The sequence below is a fragment of the Leopardus geoffroyi genome, chromosome A1, assembly GCF_018350155.1.
Source record: "Leopardus geoffroyi isolate Oge1 chromosome A1, O.geoffroyi_Oge1_pat1.0, whole genome shotgun sequence".
NCBI lineage: Eukaryota > Metazoa > Chordata > Mammalia > Carnivora > Felidae > Leopardus > Leopardus geoffroyi.
Window position 1 is genome coordinate 46,449,481 of NC_059326.1, and position 27,056 is coordinate 46,476,536.

The 27,056-nt window shown below is 34.4% G+C and overlaps 1 protein-coding gene across 2 annotated transcripts in view; it reads right to left on the minus strand.

The window, feature by feature from the left end:
- Nucleotides 1–27,056, minus strand: part of DACH1 (dachshund family transcription factor 1) — a 436,009-nt gene that overhangs the window by 231,637 nt on the left and 177,316 nt on the right. For both annotated transcript variants that reach the window (XM_045478718.1, XM_045478710.1), the window contains exon 2: nt 16,398–16,513. In XM_045478718.1, the coding sequence (XP_045334674.1) occupies nt 16,398–16,513 (116 nt within the window). The remainder of the gene's footprint in view (nt 1–16,397; nt 16,514–27,056) is intronic.

Below are 27,056 nucleotides of genomic sequence, written 5' to 3' on the forward strand. Positions count from 1 at the left end.
AACCTTGACATTTAAACTGTTTTAAATAAAACTCAAGAAGAAAGAAAAGGAAGCAAAGGAAGAGGAAAAAGCAAAAAACTAGGTTGAGAGGATAATAATTCAGGTTTGGGAATCTTGGGCTCATATGAAAAAACACGGACAGATTAATGAGCAGATTAAATGTCTTCTAGTCACAGGGCTATTGGAGAAATGATTCAAGGTTTAAAGAGTAAACAATTAAACATAAGCTGTTAGTCATTGAAATACAGGGAAACAGTGGCTCAGAAATTTAAGGAATTGTTAATGTCATACATATATTTAGTGGTTAGGTTAATCAAGGACCCACATCCCCTTAATTTAGAGCCCAGTTTTACAGATTCTCAACTATTAAATACTCGATTTCTACTGGGCTTTTAGAGTGAATATAGAAAAGAAATAGATTCCAGACATTTCAGTTGTTCATTTATTTAAACCAATTCAACATTCATTTATTAATATTTTGACATGATTTGCATGCCCATCTCAAATAATATATCCATGCAGAGTTCCAAAGAGAACAATATGCAAAGTTCATTAACACTCCTATAATTTTTCAAATCCAAAAGGGATTTAAGTGAATTGCTTATTGGCAACAGTACATTGAGGTTTGATTCCCAGATGTAAAATCTTAGGTAGGTTGCAAATACCAAATGCTATTGTTAAAAGTCTCCTGTGGGAAGTAGATTGGTGAATACACGTCAAAAAAAATCATGATCAAACCTGGCACTTTTGTTGACAGACTTTGTAGTGAGGTCGAAGGTGTAATTAGGCCAGAAAATTACTTTCTCACTACTAGAATTGTTCCCTTCAGGTCTTGAGTTATCAGTCCAGAAAATTTCATTAAACACTAAATTCACTTTAAGACAACTGTCAAAATTAAGCAGAGGTGAGTCAAGTCAAGGTCCTAATATTCAAATCTTTCATTTGGATCTTGAGATTCAATGTAAAATAAAAATTTCTATAGTTTCATTTTTCTATGAAGACTAAACTTCTTGTGAATTTCAGAAACAACTTTGTCCCCTTTTGGAAACAGGATGGAGCAGAATAACAAAAAATCAAAGGAAGAGGAGAAAGCAAAAAACTAGGTTGAGAGGATAATAATTCAGGTTTGGGAATCTTGGGCTCATATGAAAAAACACGGACAGATTAATGTGGAGAATTTAAAATGTTTAATATCCATAAATTAATGAAATGATTTCATTGAGATCTTAATATGAAATCATAAAAATTCAAGTGCTCACAATTATTACAGATACAATGCAAATAGGAAAAAGAAAAAATCAGAAACTAGGTTCTGAAGATTGGTATGAAACTTAGAGTGATACTAATGGTCTAATTGTGAATTCACCTTATTTGTTTTAAAATAATTCTGAGATGGTTACAGTATATTTATAAACAACTGACACACCGTATTTTGAAAAGTAGCAAGACATAGGATATTCTGGAACATACTTAGTAGGTAGGTGAGCAAGGAATTAGTATTAACAAAAAGGAAATATATGTCACAAGACATAGAGGAATTATATTTTCCAAAACATTATAGTAATAACTTAAGAATTAAATAATTGAAATATAGCTTCAACTATTTTGCCAATTATATCAAAGTTTAGTGTTTCATAAAATACAGTGGAAAGTACTTCTATAATTCTTGGAGCCAGAGTCTGCAGTAAACTGCCCTCGGATGCCAATTGTTACATTGCTTCCACTCGGTAATTTATCAGTTGCACAAATAAGTAATAACACAGAAATTTACAACAAATAAATAATTAAGGTAAGTGAAGACTCACCAGAGTGAATGATTAACAAAAGTTAAAAAATTATTTTTTTTCAATTACTTAGGGTAAAATAGTATGCTTGGTACTTCCAGTAACACTATACTGCGCTTAAGCATTTATAAAGTTCAGAAATAACTTTAATAGCATAAACAACTTGTTAGTAAGTTTACATTACATTATTTAGCAAAACGTAATGTCAAAAAAACTAATTAATAGGTTTTTCCACAAATGCCTAAGAAAGGGATAGCCAGGTTCTAATTATCAGTCATAATTATGTTTGAATTAAAATTCAAACACTGTGGATTATTAAGTAATTAAGCTTGATTATGAATTTTGAAATATAATTTTCAACATCTCTCACTCTATCCTTTTTTTGTCTTCTATACTAAGCTTCCGAATCATGGCACTGAACATCTCAACTCTTTACCATATAACTATTCTTTAATAGCACTCAAGCTTCCACCCAGTATTAGCAGAGAAATTTCATCAAGGTGATACAATCTAGGCTAGTAAGTAGAATGCCTACAAGAACTGATTTATGTACAATATGTTGGATGTGAAAAGTTATTGTGCTGTGCTGTGTTGTGATTTTTTTCAAATTATGTATGTTAATGAAAATTTGAAGTGTTCTATAAGATTTGAGTCTACCCTTAAAGAAAAAAGCAAAACTTTATTTCAATTCATCTTGTTTCTACTGGGCTCAAAATATAGGTGGTATCTAAAGAGACTATTGCATTCCCTGGAAATAATATGGATGAAAGAGTGAAAACAGAGTTTATAATTATCCAACCCTAAGTTCAATCCCCACATGAGCTCTTTTCTTCAATTTAAGTAAGTTATTTAAATTTTATGTGCCTTAGTTTATTTATATGTAAAATGGAGTAAACAATATTTCCTTCATCATTTGACACAAGAAATAAATTACGTATTTAGGAATTAGCAAAGTTCCTACCGTGTAGTAGTTACTCAATATATAAATGTTTGCACTCCTGATTTTAACCCATTACCTGTATAGATTTATTAAATTATATTTAATTAACAGTGTTTTGACCAGATACCGAGCCAACAACTGAAGACACAGAGTGAAAAGTATAGACATATAGATTGACTCCATATATAAAAGTGCTTGAAATTTGTCAGTAAAATGTGTATATATTTCGTAAGCTGGATTTGTTTCTTTCCATTGCATAGTACGTACAAAGTCTTATAGTAAATCTACATCCTAACTGCAATTGCACCTTTAAAAGAAACATGTAGCGAGAAATATCACATAGATAAATTCAAGCAACTATTTTGAAGCAAATCTGAAATATTTCTTCACATGCAAAAACATTCTTTTTTGTGTGTGTTTTACATCTGCAAACTGGCCCTGGCTCTTCTAAGCCACATGATTAAGATAAATTAGAATAAGCTTTCAAAAATCTTTTCTAAAAAGCAAAGTTCTCTTTGAATGTATTCCAAAATGATTTCTGAATGCATTACTTAACAAAGGCACATTTCACTTTAAGAACCCATGCAACTTATAGAGGAAATAAGAAACCAGTTGAATAGGTAATGATCAGTATTGAAAAGATGACGTGAAAATAAGTCAACTTAAGGAAGAATTACACACGCTTATTAAGGTGGCATTTAAGTGAGATCAAGTAAAAAATAAAGTAGTTGCTGATGGAAAATTCTAGGTACAGATTTTTTTTCTTATAGAATTTTTTATAAATGTTTATTTATAGAAGACTATAACTCAAGATATTTCCAGTAATATTTTGTGACGAGACACTAACAGAACAGCAGAGCAACACATTCAACTCTTTACATTGTTAAGATCTCACTTTAAATATCTCTGATTCTTACAGATAAAAGAAACATGGACAGGTAATGGTAGTCGATGTCACATGTGTTTAATTATAATCCTGAAATTCAAGACATTAATGTCTAGGAACCCCAGAAGCAATAGATTTCCTTGAATTCAGGCCAAGAACAACAGCAGTCTAGGCGAAATTAGCTGGATGGACAGTTGACACATTCAAGGGAAAATGAATATTACTGTTGAGAATATGAGGTTGTGTACTAATGGGAGGGATGATGCTGACCACTTTTATGATCAATTTAGAGAATTTCAAAAGAAGCACCCTGCCTGTTTCATTAAAATAACAATATTGGCATTTCGGGCAAGTTCATATTTCTAAAGTGTTTACTTTCCAATAGTCCTCTCTCATTGATACATACAGTATTTTATTATAGATGATTGATGTGAAGCTCACTGTAATTTCAAAAATTCATAGAATATTATTATGTCATGAAATCCATGCCGAGAAAGCAATTGCCATTATAAATCAAAAAGACAACTCATATGGACAGGTCATATGGTAACGGGTTCTCTTGGAATGGTATCCTTAAATGTAATTTATTCAATAAGTAACTTAAAGGTTATGTTTGATGAGATGAACCTCATGTGCAAATAACTTCAAAATGTTGTTATATTGTAACATTAAGAAATTAATTTTCTTAAAATTTAGAGATATTTGCATTTATATTCATTTGAATCAACATGGGTTCCATGCAATTCTTCTTAAATATCCTCCCCTGAATACAATTCCCTAGAAGGATTTCATCAAGCGCTGTAAGATTATAGATAATACAAAGGGCATTTACTGCTTTAAGAGATGAATGAAGGTATCCAAATAGGAGAGCATATTTTGAAAGCCTTCACAATCCTATATTTTCACATATAGAAAATAGTTTCCAACTAGATGTTTTAACAGAGAAAAGAACACCGCAAAAGATTGACTTCTAGGGAATAATGCATTACTAAGGGATTAAACATTTGATTTTAATATTGAATAGTGTACTTGTTTAAAGAGAATATTGGTGATATAACATTACATGTGCAAATGTAATTTGAAATAGCAACTTATAAAGATTTCATAGTCCTTTGGGATAGACAAAAAGTTTTACATTCCCTTTAATCTTTAAAAACTCAACACTTTCTTTAAGTCATATCCTTACATCCCAGGAAGCAGACTCAAATCATTAGAAAATACATATTTAGAAAAATAGTCTGTCCACATATCATTGCATTTCTTAAATGAAACCTGATGGTAATATGTTTGATAAAATGATACTCCATCAAAGGACCAACATAGTAGGCATTTCAATAAATTAAATATGAATCATAAAATTCTACGTACCATGATGGTCAAAAAGCAATCATTGACATAGGAGGATTTTATCAGGAGAAAAATATTTTATTTGAGCTAATTGGAAGATACAAATGCAATTTTTTTAAAAAACTTAAGGAAACGATTATCATCTAATGCCATAAATATGAGAGAGGGCCCATTATTCACAGAAGTGATATGCTCAGAGAGGCAAATAACTGGTATTCTATTTGGAACAAGGCATAAGTCCTGTTTTGAAAATCATCATAATAAAACTAAATATCAGATGACATCTTGCTCTATAAGACTTTGCAAAGCATTTTGTACTACATCAGTTTCCTCACAAAATCCTATCAAGTAGGAGATATGGCAGATCTTATGTTGGTTTATAGATGATAAAGTAAGTACTTCACAAGACAGCTTGATCTAGGAAAATAACCAGTAAACTGGAGTCAGAAAACTTGAACTGAAAACTAACTGTATCACATAAAAGTGAAACTTCGAACAAGCCTCTTAGCATTTTTCCCCCCTTTTAAAATGGTGTCTTAGATACCATTACCTACTGTCTGATAATTGAACAAATGAGGCCAGGTAGTATTAGTCAAGGTCACAGTGCTAGCAAGTGATGAGGAAGACAATGAAAGCCAGACTTTTCAGTTCCACCTTAGGATGACTCACCTCACAATACCATGTTGTTTGGAAAATACGTGTCCTTTAAAAAGAATCAAAACGTACTGATTGTATTCTAATATCAACAAAGGTAAAAGAATTCCATGGTGGTCTTCTATAGGAAAAGGGCTTATGGCAACTTCAGTTAAAATGTGAAATGGCACAAAGATCTTGAAAGAGTTTAGTCTACTGTATATATATATCCTCAGCCATATATCAACAAGTGATCATGATAAAAAGCTCTCACATTAATTATACTGACTACTTCCTTAATGAAGTGCAAAAGTGTTTGTGTAATCTGATTCAATTTATTGAATTAGGTTACAGTTTTATCATTTTGAAAACCAGCTTCATTGTTTACTTTATAGTATATGTCAATTCATTTCCAACAATTAAATAGCACAGCATACAGCTGTAATCAATTCAAACCAATCTCCATTTTTAAGGTCTACTACCATTTGTAGCATGCATATTTCTGAAAGCAACATATGACAGTTTAAAAATATAACAGTGGCAATGACATTTCATATCCATATAGCTTATTATGCTCACAGATGAAAATTTATAAAAATAATTCATTGTCATTAAGTCCTGAAAAGTAAACATGTAATAACAAATTTTAATGTTAACTACATCTGTTAGGAATATCTATATAGTATAGTTACATGAATTTGAATAATTCACCAAACTGAGACTTTCTATAGCTAAGCTATACATTTTTTAAAGTTACCAATATTTTCTTAAATCCAACGGAGTTGATAGAAGCATAGAAAGTCAACAATAATCATCAATAATGCTTGGATCAGCCTGTACAATTACAATAATAACCTTTCTCTAGCTTCATCATTTTCAGAATGATGCTATAAATTTTATCATTTGACATTCATGGCAATTCAATGAGAAAAATGATTTTGGTATCATAAAAACATTATTTTCATCAATGAAGGAATGAAGGATCAAAACATTTGACTGGCTTAATTATTACACATTGAAAAAGTGTGGTTGGAAGATTCCTACGATTTTTAAGAACGGACTCCTCTCTTGGGGACTTTATATTTTAAATTAAAAGCCAAATAAAAGTAATTCATAGTGAAGGTCAAAGTCTTTCATTTAAATCCGTTTAAGAGGTCAAGTCTTGGGGTGCCTAGGTGGCTCAGTCAGTTGAGCTTCTGACTTGGCTCAGGTCATGATCTAACTGTTCATGAGTTCGAGCCCCGCATCGTGCTGTGCTGACAGCTCGGAGCCTGGAGCCTGCTTCAGATTCTGTGTCTCCCTCTCTTTCTGCCCCTCCTCCTCTCTATCTCTCTCAAAAATAAATAAACATTAAAAAATTTTTTTAAAGGGTTCATGTCTTTCTACTATCATTTGTGATGGTCTTCACTCATTAAAATAATATTTTGAGGGCACCTGGGCAGATTGGTCTGTTAAGGCTCCGTATTTCTGCTCAGGTCATGCTCTCAGGGTTCCTGAGTTTGAGCCCCATGTCAGGCTCTGAGCTGACAGCTCGGAGCTTGTTTGGGATTCTTTCTCTCCCTTTCTCTGCCCCTCCACCATGCTCTCTCTAGCTGTTCCTCTCTCTCTCTCTCTCTCTCTCTCTCTCTCTCTCTCAAAATAAATAAACTTAAAATAATAATATTTTTTCTACCCCTAGCTCCAAATCCTACCACAGCTATAAGTATTCTTCTATGGTACATTCAGGGATTGTTCATTTCCTCCTATGTATTAATTTTGCAATTATGTACCCCTTCGTGGAGGATGTGTGAAAGAAGGGCAAAGAGAATAAGCATTTAAAAATTTCTTTCAACTGAAAAAAAAGTATTTGACAGCTTACCATAGTCATAGTTTTACCCACAAGGTAACTAATCCCAGGTAACAAAGAGTATGATAGCCTATAAATCTGAATCATTCATCTCAAAAGTATTTTTTTTAAGTTTTTGAAAGAATGAAAGAATGTAAGAATACAGACCCTGAAGGATGGATACCCTTTAAGTAGAAAGGCTCCATGTCAAGTTTGGAAGAATAATTCAAAGTAAAATGAAATGTCATCATCAAATTTTATAATTAGAAGGGAACAAAACAATCTTACTGATCTACCTCCCTCCAATGCAAAATTACCTTCAAAGTTCCCTAACAGTGATTACTAAGATAAGAAACAGAAGGCTGATGGTCAGGGAGGGATATAATTTCTTTTTCAAGCTAAAGCTCTTTTGTGTCATCAACAATATGGCCTAAAAAGAGATAATTAAATATAAAAACTATGGCTAAGAACTCTTCATCCCTCTTTCTTCTTGAAGTCTTCTGTCGGTAGGGAAAGTTAAGGCTTTATGACTAATAGGTTTTACTCTTAGATAGTTCTCCATGTTAGCAAGGCTCTTTTTTATGGAAGCCAATGTAGACCTCTCTATAATTACTGTCCATTAGTTACATTTCTGTCTTTAGAAGAGTACAGTGTGAGTCTACTCTATCATCCACTTTCAGACTCTCTGTAAGTCTTCATGAGACCAAACATCACCAACATGTAAATCCCTAGCATCTAGACTATTCTAATGCTCACCAGTTTGTCAGTGTTCTATTATAAATTGTGGTGCCATGACTGAACATATTATAGCTGTCACCTGGAATGTTGAGCAAAGTAGTATTGTTTCCCTCTATCTGGACTTTATATTCCTATCCACTTAAGTTTAGGTTTACGTTAGTTTTTTCAGAAGTTTTATCACAATGTTGGTTTATATGATTACATAACCAAATAAAACCCATAGGTTTTATCATGCAGAATGTTTTCAGATCAAATCATAAGTTCATTCATGACCAGGGACATAAATGTTTTAAGAGACTGAATGCAAGGCTTTATTAATATTTGTGTCATTCTGACATCTTTCAAGTTGTCTTGAAAACTTTGGTCCTGTCAACACTTTCAATGATCATTCCACTTCTTTATAAAGAAGAACTGAAGTTGTAAGACTTAACCCCAAATGAATGGAGAAAATATCTTAAAAGTCCAGCATGATATGGTTGAACTCCTTACAACAAACCAAGAGCATATCATTAAGGGAAAGAGTTGAAGCTTACTTCAGAGGGGACAGTCTATCTAGGACAGAGAAGGAGACTACACAAACAATTGTTATCTTGCTTTCCATGACATTTTTCTACAACATTTCTAGGACTATTCAAAATATATTGGTTGTTTTTTTTCTGAATCAACAATATTTGTATTTCTAACTTCTCTTAGGGAGGGAAATGGGATAGTAATAGCACCTCCTACTGGTCAAGAAATTGAAGGGAGCAAGAAAAGACAACATGTGTCATATCTTATAACCAAGGGATTAGAACCCTGTCTGAACATCTCATGATAAATGGATAATCTACAAAGTTGTAGCTAATCCACATACCATCCACCATCATAATCAAAAGTTGACTCAAAACCTGGTTTGCTTTTCTTAACGTAAATAAACTTCCCTTTTGTCAAAGAAAGCAACATATTACTAAAAAGGAAGTGAATACCTTGCAATTAGTCAATTAAGGATATTAGCAACTTCATTATTTCAAATCTACTGAGAGAGAATCGTAAGTAGATCCTAATGTATACTGTGGCCTAGTATAGTCATGTCAGATTATAGCACTCAATAGAAACTCGGACCAGAGAAACAAATTAGGGAAGAAAGGACTGTAATTTTCTTCTAAATTAAGTAGAAGAGAGCCTGTCCAAAAGTCTAGCAATATGTGGTTATTTAATTAAATCTAAAAATAACAGATCTTTGCTCTAAAAGCTTAGAAAAAAATACATTTATGAATTTCTATTATGCAAGTAATAGACCCAGGGCATATTGTGATTTGACTGAAATGCTTCATTCTAATGCACATTACATATTTAATAATGTAAAAATATTTATTATGTAGTTCCTCATACCAAAACTGTATGTACATTTAGTTAAATTATGAGCTATATTTTATTCATGTATGTATTAAATTAGTTCTATATCAAGATACTGTGGGCACAATGAGGATTCCAACCCTTAAGAAGAGTATAATATAGTATACAATATGCAGGAACTTCAAAGACTAATGTGTTCTATGTTGCCATTTTATTCCTATAAATATTACTTCTCTAGAGTATCAATCTGGAGATAGAAATTTCATCAATTGTCGATATAATTAAATGTAGCCATCAACAACCTATAAACAAACTAATAATGGTCCTCCATATAATTAATACACCTCCTTTAGGCTCTACACTGAGTCTTTAATCTGGAGTCCAACCACACTTAATAGGATTTTTTAAGCTATTTTCAGTGTTTAAATTTGTACCTTGGAAGCATAATAATTCCTCTCAGAAATCCTTTACTAAACATATATTAGCCATATTCACTGAACAAATATTTATTTTAAATATCAGCTCTGTGGCAAGCAATATTCTACATACTGGGATACCACAGTGAACAAAAAAGAATCACAAAAGTCTCCCAAATGCTATTTTTATGCATGTCTACCACACCACGCTGGGGTCCCTCACAGTACCTTGCCTAGTCACTTGCAGGATATGGTAAACTAATATGACCCCCAAATGATGTCCACTTTATATGGAAAAAGGTACTTTGCTGATATGATTATGTTAAGGATCTGGAGATGAGATTTTCCTGGATTATCTAATGGGCTCTAAATACAAGTATCCTTACAAGGTAGGCAGAAGGAAATTTGATTCAGGTATGCACCCGCACCCACATACACATACACATACACATACACATACACATACACATACACATAAACGCACACAGGAAAAGGCAGGAATTAGAGTGAGGGAACTACAGACCAAGAAGAAACTCTGGCAATTACTAGAAGCTCAGTGTCAAGGAACAAAGGCTCCCTAAGAGCCACCAGCAACTGTTGTCCTGCTGACACCTTGGTTTGGCCCAAAATATCAATCTTGGACTTCTCCAAAACTATGAGAAAATAAATTATCATTTGTCTAAGTCACCAAATATGTGATAATTTGTTACAGCAGCCACAGGAAACGAATACGGTATACAGTAAAAGTTTTAAAACTAAAGAAGTTACATGATGAAGGCTACTGTTTAGGCTGGCCTTTCCTAAAGGGAGAAAAAAGATATTTTATTTTTCTTTTCGAGAAAAATATGAAAGGAACATGTATTAAATACTAATAAGTTAAATGCACTACTCTCAAATGTCTAGTAATTAAACTTCACAAATGTTCCCCACATACAAATGCATGAAAATACATATATATGCATACTATATAACATTAATGGTTTAAATAGTTTATATTATCTGTACTTTTTGAGTAAAGCATTGAGAACACTGTTATGTTTCATTTATTAAGGAAGACAGTCAATCCATTTGTGGCTGTTTTACTTGTGCATTTTTCTGTTATCCTTACTTGTGAGTCTTCCCAGGGAATACAATGCATTTGTTATAATATACTCCTCAACATGCAAGGCACATTTCCACACTATGAATTTTCTCCTCAGAAGTTGAAAGGCTTAATGCATTTAAAATATTATAAATGCTGATATTGCAAAAAAGAGGTAGTTCAAAGGTTGCTGCTGGTTAGTTAGCAGCGTTTAGCAAGAAAAACAAAAATATGAAAACTTTGAAAATACTCCTCTGAATGCTTTCTTATAATCTTTTTGTTTTTTAAAAAGGAATGTTTCCATGGGATTAAGTCTGGATTAACATTGTCCTGGTCTAGTATCTTTTCCACAAAGATAAAATTGTGCTTAGAAGTTCTTACTTTTTAAGCATAGTGCATGTGTGTGTACGATAGCTTTCTGTATCTTGAATGCATATTGGTTATGTGCCTAGAAGGTCACAATGAGAGAAAAAAATATGGCCAAGAAGCAAAACTATAAATCACCCATTCAATTTGAGAATATTAAAAAAAAAATAAGTCAAATACAAATACTCACTAAGTTACTTCTTAATACTTATATAAAATTATACTCAAAAACTAGTTTGCATTCTGCCCTAAAGATAAAATCAGGAAGATGGCCAAATATGCTAGCCAAATTGCACTCCTGGCACAAGAGGGGAGTATTTAGCATTCTTAAATAATTTTTTCCTTCATTGTAAAATACACACAATTCCATAAAAAGTATGAATGTTATTGGAACTCTGTTGCTAGGATGAATTTATTCCAAACTGGTATTTGTTATCAAAAATGATTTATGACATGTACTCAGTCCAAATAAATGTAGAGAGCACTACAGGAGGCACTGCGTTGTAAGACTCTACAAAGAGCCTTCTTTCTTTCATTAACTTCCACTTCTGGTTGCTATGGCATCCAGTGACAACCATAAATTTTGGAAATTATCACCATCTGCCCACGCCCCCTTCTAAGGTTACATAGAAGCCCACTCAAGCAACCAAAATAACAAATAAAAACTTGATAAGCAATCTCAAAGTTTTTCTTTTAATTACAGATACCTAAGTATATAATATTAGGGCTGGGAAAAGCCTTTTTTTTTTTTTTTAAACATAAAAATAGCCATTTTTTTCCTGAGAAAACAGATGTCTCCAGGAAAGATTATTATTTAATTCCACTGTTCAATTGTTGAAAAGGAAACATGAGGGAATGATTAGGAACAAATTGATAGATTTTAGAAATTTGTCAAAATTAATAATTTTTCTTTTTCACAAGACCAATTTTGGCAACTTCAAAGTTAAATTTGCATTGTTTATACTTTTCAAATGGTAATACTGGGAATCCAAAATTACAGATCAGTGTTCACAGGTAGGTTACAATTTAAATCTTAGAAAGGATTTGAGATTTGGGGGTCAGGGGTTGTTTTTTCTCTCTTTGTTTTGTTGAGGATTAAATGCTCATTTGTTTTATTAGTTTTAGAAATATGATTTCCAAGTCTTTGAAAGACACTGATATAACTACAGATTCTTGGAAATAAATATTAAAGATTCCAACTTCAGCTCAAGTTATGAACAGTTCGTAAGTTCCAGCCCCACATTGGGCTCTGTACTGACAGCTTAGAGCCTGGAGCCTGCTTCAAATTCTGTGTCTCCTCTTTTGCCCCTCCACTGCTCACTCTCTCTCTCTCTCTCAAAAATAAACATTAAAAAAAAGAAAAATTCCAAACCTACAGGTTAAAAACATAGTAGAAACATCATCAAACTAGTTTGCTTAATATCAACAATATTTATATATAACTTCTTCATAAATTTAAAATAATAACTAACATACTTCACCTTCCCCATCTTAGGAAGAAAAAATAATGTTTTATTTTTTAAAGAAGCTCACAAATATGAAAAATAAAGTAGCAAATAGAAGTAAAGTCATAGGACATAAGAGTCTATATATTCATATTACATCATATTCCCTGAATACACTAAGTTTTCCCTGGGAGGAAAGTGTTACATTCTATAGAGAATTATAAGATTTCTTCAAGACCATTAGATTTCCAGTGTAAAGTTAACGTTTAAGGATAGTAAATAATCCAAAGAATGGAGATATTAGCCTGTGTTCCCTAAAATCTAAATTTCTCCATCTAAAAAAGTTTATGCAAAAAAGACCAATTATATTGAATATATCAAGATAATTCATGTGCAAGAGTCAAACTCCTGGCAGGCACAAATCTTTGGACAATCTCTAAAAAAAAAAAAACAAAAAAAAAACAAAAACAAAAAAAAAAGTGAAATACTCCTATGTGGAATTTAAAAAACAAAACAGACGAACATAGGGGAAAGTAAATAAAAAAGAGAGGAAGGCAAACCTTTAGAGACTCTTCACTAGAGAGAACAAACAGGGTTGATGGAGGGAGGTGGGTGAGAGATCGGCTAAATGGGTGATGGGTATTAAGGAGGGCACCTTTTGTAATGAGCACTGGGTGTTATATGTAAGTGATGAATCACTAAGTTCTACTCCTGAAACTAATATTACACTATATGTTAAGTAACCAGAGTTAAATAAAAACTTGAAATAAAGAAAACAAAAAACAAAAAAAAGAAAATAAGTGAAATAGGTAATAACGAACTTATGCTCTCTGTCTTACATTCACTGGGCTCTATAATTTAAGACCTACTTCTCCATCCATTTTACTCTCCTGATGAGTCTCTATTTCCTTATCCATCTCTAGAATATGACTTTTTAAGGTCTTTTTCAATATAATTCTTAATAAGCTTGAAAGAAATTCTGGTTTGGGGGTTCACAATATACTAGGAAGAACAAAAGTAAAGAAACAAAGGGAAGAAAAAGCCAAAAATGATGTCTCAGAAGAACAGCACAGCAACTGAAATATAAGAAATTGATCCTACTTCAAAAATGAATGTCTACTTATGTGGATCCTGAGAAACTTAACAGAAGACCATGGGGGAAGGGAAAGAAAAAAAAAGTTAGAGAGGGAGGGAGCCAAACCATAAGAGACTCTTAAAAACTGACAACAATCTGAGGGTTGATGGGGGTGGGAGGGACGGTGGGTGATGGGCATTGAGGAGGGCACCTGTTGGGATGAGCACTGGGGGTTGTATGGAAACCGATTTGACAATAAATTTCATATTAAAAAAATGAATGTCTATAATAATGAGTCAAGTTTAAATTATCTTAAGTGTCTCTGTTCCACCAAGCCACAGAAGTATGTAATATATTTCAGAAACGGGTCTATCGAGAATAACTTAATATGTTGATTTTGAGTTTTGGTATATGATCATAAGTTATTTAGAAATTTTACTTACCCCAAAGTTACTTAATGTTGTGAACTAAGTAAGGTGTTGCTATTCTTAGATTCTGCTAAAATCATCTTATTTCATCAATGCTTTGGTAATGAACTATTTATTGTCTTCTCCGCAAAAGATTAAATATTGGCAGACAATTTGGAACCAAATCTTCCCTACCTTAGTATGAATACAATCTAGAATGCCTTTCATCCGTAAGATAACTGCAACACAAACTTTTCAAATACAGAATAATGATTATTAAAATGATTTTTTTAACTCTCCCTAACACAGTTCTTTGAGAAGTTAATTAAGTCAACAATTCTTAGGTCTTTCTTCTAGCACCCCTGTGTCTTTCAACCATAAAACATGAACAGTTAATATTTTAGTTATATCTAGCCTATGTGGTACAAAAAAAAAAATCGCCCATTTTTTTTATTCCGGAAATTTATCTAGTTAAATAAAAACAGCTAAACTTAAGTGCCTATTTCTTTTCTAAATCTCAAATTTGGAATTAGAATTTCAGCCAGTAGGATTCAATTACTAGAAACATGACTAATTAAACAAATGGAAATGGTGATACTATTTCTGTAATTGGGTCATTTTCAGCTATTGATTTCATTTTTCTATGTCTCAATTCTTCATCTGCAAAATTAGCATAAAAATACAACTCTCCCTGGCACTTTAGATAATTTATTGTTAAGTATATACTGTGGTACCTTCCTGGAAAAGAGTTAAATATAAAAAGAATGAACAAATAGCTTTACATTCAACTCAACAGATGTTTTTGATAAAAGTCCACAAAGGTGAAGGAATTATTCAGATATTGTGACAAAAATAAAAGTGAATTAAAACAGTCATGCTTTTAAATAGCTTTCAATCAAATATGAAATATGAAATCAGATTATCCATGGTGGTATCATAGCACAGAGAAAGAGAAATGTTACAAAATAAAAATAAAACACTGGTATGGGAATTCAGAGAAAAAAATAAAGACTCTTTCCTTATCTTGCCAGATTATGCTTCCTGTATCAGTTGTGTTACATGGCAACTGTGTTTATACGTAAATCTCCTCAATAAACTCCTTTGATGGTAAGAATTAATAACAAATAAAATCATCATCAGGGCACCTACGTGGCTCAGTCAGCTAAGTGTCCGGCTCTTGGTTTTGGCTCAGGTCATGATCTCACGGGTTGTGTGATTGAGCCCTGCATCTGAGCTGACTGACAAGGCAGAGATTGCTTTGAATTCTCTCTCTATGCCCCTCCCCACGTTCATGCATGCACTTTCACTTTCTCTCTCTCTCTCTCTCTCTCTCAAAATAAATAAATAAACTTAAAGAAAATAAAAATGAATGAAATCATCATCATTATACTTATAATTTGCTCATGGATCTGGATGAAACATGGAAAGTGGGCAAACATATGTAAGTAAATAAAAGAATCAATGAACACATCCAGGTGGTAGAAATCAAATGAGTTATTTTTATATTTAGCGCATCATTGAGATTGTTTATGGCATGGAACTTATGCAGTCAAGACAATTCTTTTTCTTGCACATTTTCAAAATTCTAGTAATAAACATCTTTCAGATGTTTCTAATGGAAATGTATTCACACTGTAGTTTGAAAAAATAGGAGATATTTTATTGACATAGTTACTGTCTTGTTTGGATGCATTTCAATCTATTTCTGAGTTCTTATGAATGAAACAAATAAATTTAGAATCCAGAGACCTAGATACAAATAACCACTAACAGTTTTGAGCAAATTGACCTTGGGAAAGTCACTTGATTCTCTCCTAGCTTCCATTACTTACCAGGAAAATAGAGATCATCACTTGTTGTTTGATATTAGTGAGCAGATTAATTACAGTAACTCCTAGCACCGTGCTCAACTTAGCTTCCTTCATTTTATTTTAAATAAATAAATGATGATAACCACAATGCAATTTCTCGATAAATTCTCACTGGTAACATTATGTTAGTGTGCACAAAACACAACTGATGGTTATAAGCACCTATGTAAACATAGATATGCATATATAAAAAACTATGGTATTGGCTGATTTTCAACATTTTTGGCATAAATGAGCAGCATTCTTACCTGTTGGTGGGATTATCCCAGGAGACATGAGGCCAGGGACAGAATGTGGCATGATATGAGAGTTCTCTGGGGAGGTGACACTTTGAGTCCTCTTAGGAGGCCTTCCAGGTCTAGAACTGAAACAAATAAACAAAAAATTTTTACAATTAAGCTGTTGTCTTACACATCATTTCAAAGTTGTTTCAAGTGGTAACATGGACTGTAAATAAATTTGTTTCAAGGACGGTTGCTTTTGCAGTTAGATGTAATAGACTTCCATCACTAATTAGATTACATGCTGAATTCATTTTCCTCATTGAAGATCAGCCACTCTTGATGCATAATTCATAGCCTGCACCTCGTTACCTGCTTCTTCATATTAATATCTATACACAGTTTGAATTGCCTCGTTTGCATATGCTAAAGTTCTGCATGCAGCCTTCAGCACGAAAATTATGCACTAACTTGTAATAATTATTACAGTCAGCCTGCTATTGATTTATGAGACTTTTAAAAACCAAATATGTGTAGTACTTGTAATGAATGATATTTTAAGGTTCTTCAGGAAATTAAAAGGCAATGGCTGCCTAAGGAAATGTTCTGCTTGTTTGATTTAATACTACAGTTAGCTGGGAGGTGGAATGAAAGAGTGATTCAGACCTATAGCACATTTTTCGATGATATGTTTTATTACTTCGCACTGCTAGCCTGATATCTAGATGATAAATGACAATACATATCTAATGTGTGAAAAGGTCTTGCAATTTCTTTATTTTTTGTCATTTAAAAGATAAGTCAAGTTATCATTTAACCCTATTCTATTTAAATGAACAGCCCCACTAGGTTGCTTTACTTTTAATACGCTAAAACAAATTGGAAAGGCTTAGAATTATTTGCAGGACATTGTTGAGAAACTGCCAGTATAGCATCTTATCCCTGCCTTCAGGATAAATAAAAATACTTTGTGTTGGTGTTTTAGTGGTACTTGTCCTTTACATGCTTATTGCATGAGATTAACTTTTAAAATTATAAAAGCAGAAGGTGAAAAGGAGACAAGGATTTGCCATTTTTGCATGAGAATAACATGAAGAATATAATATTAGCAATTCTTGAAACAAACACACTTAGCATTATGTTTCTCCTTTCTGCCTCTGTGTCATGAATGTGCTTTTATGAAAAATGCTTTTCCATCGTCTGGTCAATATGTGCTAACATCTCAGAACCTCCAGACAGATCCTTCATAAGTTAGCATTTCCATGTTAGCCTCCACTGAGATCTTTTTTCTCATCAGAAGATTCAAAGCTTTTACCTTTATTATTTAGTGTAAATAATATATGTGATCATTGATCAAATAATTATTAAGCACTTGCTGTTTTCAAGCGGAGATTAATTTGGGGGAATGGGTTCTTTAGTCTGTGGGAGTTTACACTCTTGCTAAGGGGGACAATCGGGTGCATGAATAACTATGGTGCACACCAGAATGTGCTAAGTGTCATAAGAAAGTTGCAATCTGAATACTAATTAGAGGTTAGGCTGAATGATGATACTTCTGTGCTTAGGGAAAGGAGTTAAGATTCCATGGCAGTAGAAGCATTAGAGAATTCCAAAGGATGAGTTAGGCATGGAGAGGAAAAGAATGGAAGAAACACGTACTCCAGTGAGAAGATGAGAGAGAAATGGACACATAACGTATGAATGTGCAGGATTGTTTCTAGTCAGCCAAAACAGCTCAAGTAAGATGAGGAGCAAAGATGGAAAATGCTAGATTTACTGCCTGGGGCCAGATCCTGAAAGGCTTGGAACCAAAAGCAAGGAGATAGATTGTGAGTTTGTTCTGCTATTCTATAAGGAAACTCTCCCTTGTATGGTTCTAAGTATCTGTTTGGCTACTTCTTCTTCATTATTATTCTTCATCTTCAGCTGTTTCTTTAACTCTTATTATTTGCCTAGGGTTAATCAACAGCCCTCTGATAGTCTCCATTCTTCCTGAGCAATCCTTCTATTGACATCCCTGAGATGATAAGGAACCATGGCTAAATATATATCTACAGCTTAGGTCTTCCTCCTGGGATTCAGGCAGATTAATGCCTGTCTACTGGAAATCTCTGCTTAGATGTTCTTTAATAATCTAAGACTCAGCTTGTCCAAATCTGAACTCAGCATCTTCCCCATTAAAACCTATTTCTCTTTCCCTAGTTCAGCAAAATGGCACCTAACTGATGAAGCCAAAAATCCAAGATCAGCTGTGTCTTTTCCTCCCCTTGTACACTCAAATATCATCTCAGTGAAGATGCAGTCTCCTTTCTGCATCCTCACTCTAACCTTCCAGGTCAATCCTTCATTTCTTATTTGATCTACTATTACAGCCTCCTGAACGCTTCCAAGATCTACCTCCAACTTTGTTCCACTGTAAAGTCTAAAGTCAAGACAACTCTCCATACTGATCTCAGAAGGATTTTTATAAAATGCAAATTTGATCACGTTTTCCATTGCTTACAGATACTAGTAGTTCCCTATAAGATTCACACTCCTTATCATGGCACCAAAGCCTTCCGATGCTAGGTCCCTGCCTACTTTTCCAATCTCACCATTTTATTCTTACATTTGCGGCCATCCTGAATGAAGACTGTCACAGTCGCTTTGGTCTCCTATCACACTAGAATTATAGATGCCTTTTCTATACCAACTCCTCCTCAACCCCATTTCACCTGGCTAAACTTGGCTAAATGTTAATCATCCTTCTTACTAATCACTTTTTAAATATTTTTAATGTTTATTTATTTTTGAGGGGGGGTGACAGAGAATCTGAAGCGGGCTCCACACTCTCAGCACAGAGCCCAATAGGGCCTCAAACTCATGAACCATGAGATCATGATGTGAATAGGACGCTCAAACAACTGATTCGCCCCAGGCGCCCTTACTAACCTCTTCTAATCAGTATGTGCTTTCTATGCACTATGACAGCCTATGGTGAAAATTCTATTATAGCTCTTTCTGCACTGATCGTAGTATCTGCTCATTTGCTTCACTGTCTGGACTACATGGCAGAAAGTGCATAAAATACATAGGCACCTGAGTGACACAAGTCGCTTAAGCATCCAATTCTTGATTTCGACTCAGGTCATGATCTCAACATTGTAAGATTGAGCCCTGTGTCAGGCTTCATGCTGAGCATGGAGCCCGCTTGAGATTCTCTCTCTCTCTGCCTCTGCCCCTGTGCCCTGCAGTGTGTGTGTCGGCGGGGGGGAGGTGGTGGGTGGGAGTGGGATGGGAAGTGTATAAAATATATCTTTGTGGGGGCACTTGGGTGGCTGAGTCAGTTAAGCATCTGACTTCGGCTCAGGTCATGATCTCACGGTTCATGAGTTTGAGCCCCATGTTGGACTCTGCACTGACAGCTTGGAGCCTGGAGCCTGCTTTGGATTTTGTGTCTCCTTCTCTCTCTGCTCATCCCCTGCTTGTGTTCTCACTCTCTCTCTCTCTCTCTCTCTCAAAAATAAATAAACATTAAAAAAAATAAAAACTAAAAAAATATCTTTGTGTCCTTAGAACTTAACTTAGTGCCTGGATTACTATATATATTTATTTTCTTTCATCCCCCCCCCCCCACTGTGTATATTTAAATACATTTTAACACAATTTAGGAAGTCCTTTCCCCAAAATTCCTCAAGTATCCTACTTCATCCATTCCAGTGGTCTCAAGGTTTCCAAGAAATGAAAACTAAGGCACAAAATAATTTGGAATCTAAGTCTAAGGATAACCTAACTATACATCAGAAGTCCAGAGAAAGAGCACAGAGATATCGAAAGATTTCAAGCAAGATGCCATGGAGAAAGTGGAAAGGAAAAAGAAACTAACATTCAAGGTTTTAGCCCTTTAATTTGTTTTGCTTTCAAAGAAAATGCAACTGTTTAAGAGTACTTTATTATTCAGGCCACAGGAGCTGTCCTCACTGCCCTCACTCTGGAAGTAGAAGTCAGGCTACTAAGTAGGAACACTTTAGTTCATGCTGTGATTAGAATAGACCCAGTGGGCTCCTTTCACCCCAGATATCTCCTGCCCAATCTATCACCCTGCCTCCAATTCCACCAATAGAGATTTACTGCTTTCAGTCTTGAAGGTTTAAGATCTTTTAAAGCCTCCCATTAAAATGCAAATACCCCTGGTGGTGATAACACCCTAAAGCCATCAACTAACACCCTACTGAGGATTAGTTTACAATTAGAAGAAAACACAGTTTTGAGATATTTACCCAAAGAATGGAGGGGACTGGAAGGAAAAAGTTGGAAGGATAGTCAAGTCACTTATCCTTTTGCCTAAGATAAGACCACTAGAACCTATCCTTGGAGTTATACACAACTTCCTGGCAGAGGGGAAGTTAGAAGGTTGATTTATTGACAAGACTTTCTTCCATCCCTTTAAGACCTACAGTTCTGTTGAGTCCCCTTATTGATGGGATTGGCATTTTACCTTTACTGCAGTCTTAGTCACTAACTGCCAAAGGTTTGTCTCTAGGGAAGATAACCTAATTGTAAAATACTTGAATATTTAAATTACTTTCAACAGAGCTTTAGGGAAATTCCAAGAGAACCCATGTAGTAGTACTGTGGCCTTCTGGCCACACTGGTATTGTCTTGATAACTCTATCTTTAAAGACTGGCTCTACCAATTTTTTAGAAGGTGTGGCCCTGATCAAGCCACAAGTTAGGATTAACTGCTCAAAACATCTGATTAAATCATGATTTTTTTTTTAAGTGGAACTGTTTACTTTGTAAGAAATAAGTTATTCTTGGAAAGAAAAATAAAAACTTAACTGAAAAGAGGAAGTGAAATAATTAGCAAAAGCATTTCCTTTTGGAATGATCAATGGCCTCAGTAGTAGCCACCTTTAAGCCTCCTTATCTATAACAGTAACCCAGCTCTACCCCCAGAGGATTAGAACAGCTGAACTTTCCTAGTTCTAATCAAAGCAGAAGACCTCACTTAAATAAATTATTACCCTTAACAGCTTGAATGAAATCAAATTTATGACTTTGGTAATTGTTTTTGCCAGCTTTACATATGAGCCATAGTGTAGCCTTTAGTATTTGCAACAGTCTGCATTAAAAGAGGAGTGCGATGGCTTAGAGGTGTCCAAATCCACACTTAATATCTCACTTACTTAGGAATCCACCCAGGCACGCTCTTTCCTGCAGTTCTGAATAAAAAAGCTTTCTTTTCCAGACAGATGACTGAGTTGATGTCTCTCCTTAGTTTATACCATTAAGTCAGTCTCGTGCTAATTTCTATTTCCCTCCCACAACTGTATAATGTTTACCAACTTTTCCTAGTCCCTTATGGTACTTATTCAGGGTGAAGTCAAAATCCAACTTAACAAAAGCAAAACAAAACAAAACAAAAGTAATCTGAATTAATAAGAAGCTAGGTGCATCCAAAGAGTGGTGACATTTAAAATGTTAGAGGGTACATCACAGATTTTTTCAATCCCCAGTCTTCTCCAAAGACATCATCTTCTGCTAATCTTTTCAGTAGTTTTTGGGAAATTAAGTTCAATTTTCTTCCTGAGAGTTAGAGCAGAGAAACATGTAAAATCCAGAAAGAGATTGTGACAGTTATGATTTAGGAAATGCGAAAGTAGCTATGTAGCAGAAATTTTGTTTCCAAATCCTACCTGCTTAAAGAAGGGTTCCATTTAAACATTCAATTCATTCACCCATATCTGAGAGAAGGGAGATACTGAACAGCAAGCTAGACACAGGGTTGCAAGAATAAAGATTTACTCCCTTCTCTAAGGAGGAAAACAAAACTAAATAACCTGTGAAATAATAGAGCAGAAGAAAGCAAGTGAGCACTGATTTTAGTCTTGGGCTACAAGGGAGCATTTAGGGGGTGAAAGCAGCTTGCTCTATGAATCTACAAGAGTTCATTTGCCTCCTCCAGTCTATTTGCCCCAGGAAAACTCCAATTGTGTTTTTATTTTGCATAATTTTTTCTAGTAAACTACTTCTACAAAGCCAAGCCAAAATATAGGAGAAATATGACCAAATACATAGTCAAATTTAACACACAGAAGCATGCACACACACACACACACACAGACATATTCTTATTTCTTTCTACTTGGAAAGGTACAATTTCCTTAATGATTTGTGTATCCACTTGAACATTTTGAAGTCATGGAGAGGGATATTTATGAAGAGATAATGAGAAGATGCTTATGTTCTAAGTAAAGTGAAAAAGCAAAATAAAACCTGCAGATATGGACATAACAGAGCACAAGGCAGATAGCAAAATTAAGTAAAACAGGCAACGAATACACATAGAAAAAAGACTGAAAGGAAACAGACTAAAATATTAGAAGGGGTAATCATTGGATGGAGGAATACATATTTTTCTATATCTGAATATTTCAGATTATCTCTCAAAAGCATATCTTAATTTAAAATATAAAAACAAACTTAACATTAATTTGTTTAACACTTTAAAGAATTTTTTAATGTTTATGTATTTTTGAGACAGAGAGGGAGAGAGAGACAGAGCATGGGGGGGGGAGGGTGGTCACAAAGAAAGGAAGACACAGAATCTGAAGCAGGTTCCAGGCTCTGAGCTGTCAGCACAGGGCCCGATGTGGGGCTTGAACTCATGAACTGAGAGATCCATGACCTGAGCCAAAGTCGTGTGCTTAACTGACTGAGACACCCAGGTGCCCCAAACTGTTTAACACTTTAATGACTGACCATATTTTTTTAGATAATTCATTGTGGACAAACGCTGATCCTGGCTAAACATGATCAGTGCCTTAGATTAACTTCTATATATTGTAGGAACTAGATCGAATTTATCCTTTTAATCTTTATTCTATACTTCAGTTTTAAAATACCTAATAAAAAGTAATTAGATGTAAAATATTACCCTTCTGAGAACTATAAAATTAATCTAAAATACGAAGAGTACAAATAATCATTGATATCTTCCAGATTAAATCAACCTCATAAAATAGATCTACATAAAAAATCGACATAATAGATAGACGTAAAAAAATACAAAGGACCTCTTAAGATTAATGCATGTATATATTTCACTAAAAGAAGTAGCTGACTTATAATCTTCAGTTTGTAAGTGGGTACATTTTCCCTTAGAAAGATCTTGTTAACTTGCTAGTTGAATTTTTCAACTTTCTGAAAGACAAGAATATAAATAATCCAGAAAGAGTATGATTACCATATTTCCCCTTTGCGAGGAGTTTTTTTTTTTTCTTTTGATATTAAAACTTTGAGGAATACATTACTTTTTTTTTTTTTTTTTTTTTTTGCAATGATGACAAATGTGAGCACTTTCTCAATCTCCTATGTCTCATTTGTGTGGACTTTCTGTGTTCTCTGTATAGCTGTGTGTCCCAGCCATGTGTATTTCTCAGTACGAATAGATTGCAAACTGACACATAAAAGAGATGACTTTCCACAGTCACCAAAACACTGACTTCCGTGGGGCAAGCGCTTAAAATATCACCAGCTGACACTTGGAGCGCACCCTCAGATTACTGCTTATGAGCACAAAGCTCCCAAAAGTCCCTCAACTCTTTATAGGGCAGGAGTTATAGACTGAATTGTTTCCCCCCCACCCCAGATTCATATGTTGAGGCCCCAACCCCAACGTGATGGTATTTAAAGACAGGGCCTCTGAGAGGTAATTAGGCTTAGATGAAGACATATCAGTGAGGACCTCATGAGGAGATCAGTGCCCTTACAATTAGAGACACCAGAAAGCTTGTTCGCTCTCTCAGCTGTGTGAGGACACAGTGAGAAGTCCATTTACAACGGAAGAGAGCCATCACCAAAAACTGACTAGGCTGGTACTCTCCTCTTAGACTTCCAGCCTCCACTACTATGAGAAAATGATTTTCTGTTGTTCACGTCACCCGGTCTGTGGCACTTTGTTATGGCAACCTGAGCAAGACTAGGACAACAGGAAATTCTGTATGTAACTGAACAAATATATATACAAACACAAAATAACACTTCCTTTTAAAAAGAATTAAAAATAAGTTTTTTTAGTGTCTCTGTACTTTTGAGAGAGAGCACGTGAGCGGGAAAGGGGCAGAAAGAGAGAGGGAGGTACAGAATTTGAGGCAGATTTCGAGCTGTCAGCGCAGAGTCCAACTTGGGGCTCAAACTCATAAACGGTGAGATCATAATCTGAGCTGAAGTTGGATGCTTAACGGACTGAGCCACCCAGGAAACCCTGGAGAATAATTTTTTTAAAAAAAGATCTGTGCTTGGGGTGCCAGGGTCCTCAGTTGGTTAAGCATCCAACTACGGTCAGGTCATGATCTCACGGCTCATGAATTTAAGCCCCGCGTCGGGCTCTGTGCTGACAGCTCAGAGCGGGAAGCCTGCTATAGATTCTGTGTTCCCTCTCTCTCTGCCCCTCCCCTGCTCACATTCTCACTCTCTCTCTCTCTCTCTCTCTCTCAAAAATAAATAAACATTAAACTTTTTTTTTGAAAAAGGATCTGACTCAAATTAATTGGGGAAATGCCCAGTTAATCCTATTGACATATACAGTTTCAATATAGGAAGAACTTCACACATCCTCAAAGTTTTTAATATTTTTGTTTTGTGGGACAAATATAGGAAGAACTTCACAAATCCTCCAAGTTTTTAATATTTTTGTTTTGTGGGACAGCTTCTCAAACCTTTTACTATGCTAATATGTATTACAAATCTCTACCAGTGTGGTAAAATAGGCATTCATGAAACTTAGTTTACCATGAAATCTGTTATTTCCAGTGAGTTTCTTTTGAGACTTGTGATCTAATGGACTATGTTCTTCCTAACAGTCTGCTTGTATTTAAATTATGAAAATGCCTCGTGTCTCAACATTGCCAAGCCAGTCTGTGTCATAGGTCACATGACAGTTGTCACAAGTGAGTTATTTCCTAGGGACAAGAAACATGGCAATTCTCATATTGAATACACTTGATGTAAGACTTGATAATTACTCAAAACACAAGGTTAACATTAATAAATTGAAATCATCACTAACAAAAAATAACTAGGAGTTGGAATTAGCTACTCTGGTGCCTCTGATTTCAAAACCCACACTATCTAGACCTGAAATCGTACCGAAAATGTATTCAACACAAAACCTGTTTCACAGGTCATGGACAAAATATCTGAGTCTCCAGTTGAGATAGAACTTTCAAATACTGAATAGGAAACTATCCCTGAAACAGTTATATAGGAATAGGACTAAGCTACTCCTGAGCATTTGTATATTAAGAGTTAAGAACTAATGACAGCCCAAAATACTAAAAACAGTCCCTGTTGGACAGATTACACCTGGGATAATCTAGTTCAAGTTCCTAAGTCCCTCTCCCCCTTTTTACAATCTATACATAAGAGCCACATTAAAAAGATTCTTGGTCACCTGGATGGCTCACCCAGTTAAGCGACTGACTTCAGCTCAGGTCAGGATCTCACAATTAGTGAGTTCGAGTCCTGCTCTGGGTTCTGTGTTGACTGTGCAGAGCCTGCTTCGGATCCTCTGTCTCCCTCTCTCTGCTTCTCCCTAGCTTGCACTCTCTCTCTCTCAAAAATAAATAAACATTAAAAAAAAAAGTTTTTAAGTATTCTTTAAAATTCATGGAATATATTTAGTTATATTAATTTCAGAATTAAATATAATAATCTTAGTTTAGATTGCTTAATTTAGGGAATATATTTTTTAAGATTAACTTTTATCAAAGAAGGGGTCTTAATATTACATGAATTATTTACTTACATCAATGTTAATGACACCTGATAAAGTATATCTAATATATTCATATTTTATTGATATTTTGTGGATTAAAAAGTAGGTTAATGTAACTTAAAATCTTTTAATGTTTATTTATTTGGAGAGAGAGAGAGAGTGAGAATCACCAGGGGAGGGACAGAAGAGAGGCAGAAACAGAATCTTAAGCAAGCTCCAAGCTGTCAGTGTAGAGCCCCATGCTGGACTCGATCTCATGAACTGTGAGATCATGAACTGAGCCAAAATCAAGAGTCAACTGCTTAACCAACTGAGCCACCCAGGCAGGCATCCCTGTAACTTAGAGTTTCAATTTAAAAATATAAATGTTTAGGGGTACCTGGTAGGCTCAGTTGTTAAGCGTCAGACTCTTGATTTTGGTTCAGGTCATGGTCTCATGCTTTGTGAGGACAAGCCCCACGTGAGGCTCTGTGCTAACAGTGTAGAGTCTGCTTAAGATTCTCTCTCTCCCCCTCTCTCCTTGCCCCTCCCCCACTTATGTTCTCTAAATAAATAAATAAATAAATAAATAAATAAATAAATAAACATTTTTAAATAATAAATGTTTAATACTATTTACTTTTGCCTTTCCATAGCATATATTGTACATCCACATATATGATATTTCTCCTAGTGAGGACATTGTTCATAAATGTCATTTAGCAACATGTTTGTCTAGACAGCTAAATATTTTTAAACTTTTAACCACCTTATAATTTTCTCCTCTTCTCACAATTATGCCTTCCAAGCCACAGATGAGTCTAGCACAAAATATCGTTTTTACAATTTTCAGCAAAGACTAAATCCCTTAAACGACAAATCCTGAAATAATTAGAAACAATAGTAAATGGCTTTCTTAAGGTTTTTGAGAAGATTTAATACTTTAT